Here is a 3456-nt window from a genome sequence, read left to right as displayed (position 1 = left end):
TCCCAAGTATTTGGTACATAAGAAGGGTATTAACAACAAGGGGTATTGGTCACGGATGCAGTTCAATTCAGATGAGATGATCATATGAGATGTTTAATTGAAAGTTGAATAAAATATTGTTATAATATTACTTTTATTTTTGAATTTGAAAAAGTTGAATTGTTTATTATATTTTGTGTGGAAGTTTGAAAAAATTGTAATAATTATATGAGATGAGATTATATGAGATAATTTGGTTTTGTATAACCAAATCAGTCCTAGCAACCTTGACGAGTTTAACGAGAGAACCTAGGGGAGAGAACAAAATTACTGTTCCAATTATTTATGGAAAATTAGGCATACCACCTCGAAACTGAAATAGTTAGGCATGTTTAGATAATTGAGATGAGATAAAAGTTATATAAATAATAGTAAAATAATTTGTGAATAGTAGTGAAATAGTTTGAGTTAATATGTTTTATAAGATTTTGGGAAGGAAAATTCTATACACTACACTACCATTTCATTTTCATCCCACTATGTAAGGTGTAACACATTTATCACTGTTAAATAATTATTTATTGGATGCTTCTTTATCATCTAATAGTGATGAATGTGTCACATCATATTTTGTAAGATGAAAGTAAGATGTGAGTATGATGTATAACATTACTCTGATTAGCTGACAATTTAAAATTAAAATTATGAAACATTTTGAGATGCTCATCTCACTTTTTGAAATTACTGTTTCATATCACTTTTTTTTTTTTTTTTTTGATTAAAACCTCTCCTTCATTTCATTCTTTTTTTTTTTTTTTCTTTTTCATTTCATTCATAGAAACATTATTCAATACAATGCTTATCAAACTGTACATATCTATCAATAACTGTAGGACCCTCCTCTAACTATACCCTCTTCTCTTCACTTGTTTGGAGGACTGTCTATAAATGGACACTCTCAGAGTAGCTCATTGCAAACAAAGATGGAGGCTTCAATGGATCTTTATGCTGTGCCCCTGTGGCTGAGGCTCTCCCTTCTCTTTTTGCTCCCTCTACTGCTTCTTCTGAAAAGCAAAATCAATGGTCCAAAGCAAAAGAAGCGCTTTCCACCAGGTCCTCCTACTCTTCCCATTATTGGGAACATGCACCAGCTTGGTGAATTGGCTCACAAATCTTTGTCACAACTTTCCAAAAAATATGGCCCAATCATGCTCCTCAAAATCGGTTCTAAAACAATTATTAACATCTCTTCAGCTGAGGCTGCAAGACAAGTCTTAAAGGTTCATGATCTTGACTGTTGCAGCAGACCTGTCTCTTCCACCGCCGGGAGACTGACGTACAATTTCAAAGACATAGTTTTCGCACCTTACGGTGATTATTGGAGAGAAATGAGGAAAATCTGTGCTCTTGAGCTTTTTAGCGTGGCTAGGGTGCAGTCATATCGCTTTATTAGGGAAGAAGAAGTAGCTTCTCTTGTTAATTCAATTTCTCAGTCTGCATCTTCTGCAACCCCTGTTGATCTTTCTGAGAAGATGTTGGCTCTCACAGCAAATATACTCTGTCGGACTGCTTTCGGAAAGAATTTTCGTGGGAGTGGTTTGGATAATGAAAGGCTTCGAGAAGTGGTTCAAGAGGCTGAAGTCATGTTTGCAAGCTTCAGTGCAACTGAATTCTTTCCATACGTGGGATGGATTATTGACAGGCTCTCTGGTCGGATTCGAAGACTCGAAAAGATTTTTCGTGGTTTGGATGATTTTCTGCAACAGGCCATTGATCTTCATCTCAAGCCCAAGAAGACAGAACAAGACCACGAAGACCTTATCGACGTGCTGCTGAGAATAGAAAGGGATCAGCAAACCAACACCGGTGCTCCTCCGTTCAATAAAGATAACATTAAGGCCATCCTCTTCGTAAGGACTCGATCTTTCCTACCATGGTTTTTTTATCATGTTCCGCGTGTTTTCTCCATTAATCTTAATTTCTTGAGTTGATCAGGTCTTAGGTTTGTATGTTCTAATCATCATTATGCAATCTTTCTTTGTGTATGTCAGGATATGTTTTTGGGTGGAAGCAACACTGCTGCAGTCACCATGCTATGGGCAATGGCGGAGCTTGCAAGGAACCCACGAGCGATGAAGAACGCACAAGATGAAGTCAGAAACGTCGTTGGAAACAGAGGAAAAGTCACCGAAAGCGACATAACTCATCTTCATTACCTGAAGATGATAATCAAAGAAACATTTAGATTGCATCCTCCAGCTGCAATCCTTCTTCCAAGACAAACCATGGCCGACGTTAAGATCGCCGGTTATGACATTGGCCCCAACTCGTTGCTCCAAGTAAATGCTTGGGCGCTAGGACGAGACCCAGAATACTGGAAGAACCCAGAAGAGTTCTACCCAGAAAGGTTCGTTGATAGCTCTATCGATTATAAAGGACAAGTTTTTGAGTTATTGCCATTTGGATCTGGTCGAAGAGGTTGTCCTGGGATATACATGTGAGCGACCACCGTAGAACTTTCACTTGCGAATCTTTTGTATTGTTTCGACTGGAAAGTGCCCTCAGGGATGAAGGAGGAGGACATAAACATGGAAGAATCGACTGGTGCTGGCCTTACCCAGAAAAGAATACCTCTGAACCTTGTCCCAGTCAAAGTGTTTTAAGTGCACTGTCAAATGATACACTGTGAGAATCAAAATAAGAGACACTTTTGTGTGTTTGTGAAATTAGTTTATGTGAATTTTGATTGTGATGGCCATTGTGTTTAATTTGGCCTTTTATAGTTAAGTAATGGTATGTAGACCTCATGTGGTATTGTTATCTCGAGTTTCAAGAGTTTCTTTTGCTTGAAACCTTGATTTTGTGTTTCATAAATTTACAAGCTTCTTCAATTCAACATGCAGCCATTTGAATTTGATTGCTTCTTTTGTAGATTATTTTGAGCTCAGCGATTTTGTTCATCATCAAATGTGCGTAGAATTTGTACTCCCTCGAATCAACTTGGCTTCCTTTAAGCCATATATAAATAATAATAGAAAAGCGACCTTTGGAAAAGGGGCTTCCCTGTTGAATTTCATGTTTGGTATTGTATTGCCGTGGGCAATATAATTTTTTGGTTTTAAAGTTTTTAATTGTAATAATAAGTTACACTACAACAAAATTTGGTTTTTGTGACGGACAAAACTATCACAAAAAATAAGCAAACCATCACAAAAATGTCGTATAGTTACACTCTATACGACATTTTTTGTGACTGTTTGAGACCGTCACTTAAAAGGCCTCACGTAATGTTTTTTGTGACAGTTTACTGTTCAACCATCACAAAAAGTTTTTTTGGGATGGTTGGAAGTCTTTTTCCAAATGTAACATTCGACCGTGATATTTTTTGTGACAGTTTTTAACTGTCACATAAATTAACGTTTGGACATATAAACCGACGTTTGAACGTTAACCCGACTGATTAACGTTCGCATGTAA

At 37.0% G+C, this 3456-nt stretch overlaps 1 protein-coding gene across 1 annotated transcript; it reads left to right on the top strand.

The window, feature by feature from the left end:
* The first annotated feature begins 827 nt into the window (after nt 1-827).
* Nucleotides 828-2831, top strand: LOC121256882 (cytochrome P450 71B37-like). Its single transcript, XM_041157669.1, has 2 exons — nt 828-1889; nt 2031-2831. The coding sequence occupies exons 1-2, from the start codon at nt 963-965 to the stop codon at nt 2478-2480; spliced, it is 1377 nt and encodes a 458-aa protein (XP_041013603.1). The 5' UTR covers nt 828-962; the 3' UTR covers nt 2481-2831.
* The last annotated feature ends 625 nt before the right edge of the window (nt 2832-3456 follow it).

This window comes from Juglans microcarpa x Juglans regia, chromosome 3S (assembly GCF_004785595.1).
Source record: "Juglans microcarpa x Juglans regia isolate MS1-56 chromosome 3S, Jm3101_v1.0, whole genome shotgun sequence".
In the NCBI taxonomy this organism is placed as follows: domain Eukaryota; kingdom Viridiplantae; phylum Streptophyta; class Magnoliopsida; order Fagales; family Juglandaceae; genus Juglans; species Juglans microcarpa x Juglans regia.
The sequence above is the reverse complement of the archived record's forward strand: the minus strand, read 5'-3'. Positions and strand labels throughout refer to the sequence as shown.

Coding starts and splice junctions, on each gene's coding strand:
- LOC121256882 (XM_041157669.1), top strand. CDS start 963: ATGGAGGCTTCAATGGATCTTTATGCTGTGCCCCTGTGGCTGAGGCTC. Junction 1,890..2,030: donor ACATTAAGGCCATCCTCTTC/GTAAGGACTCGA, acceptor TGTGTATGTCAG/GATATGTTTTTGGGTGGAAG.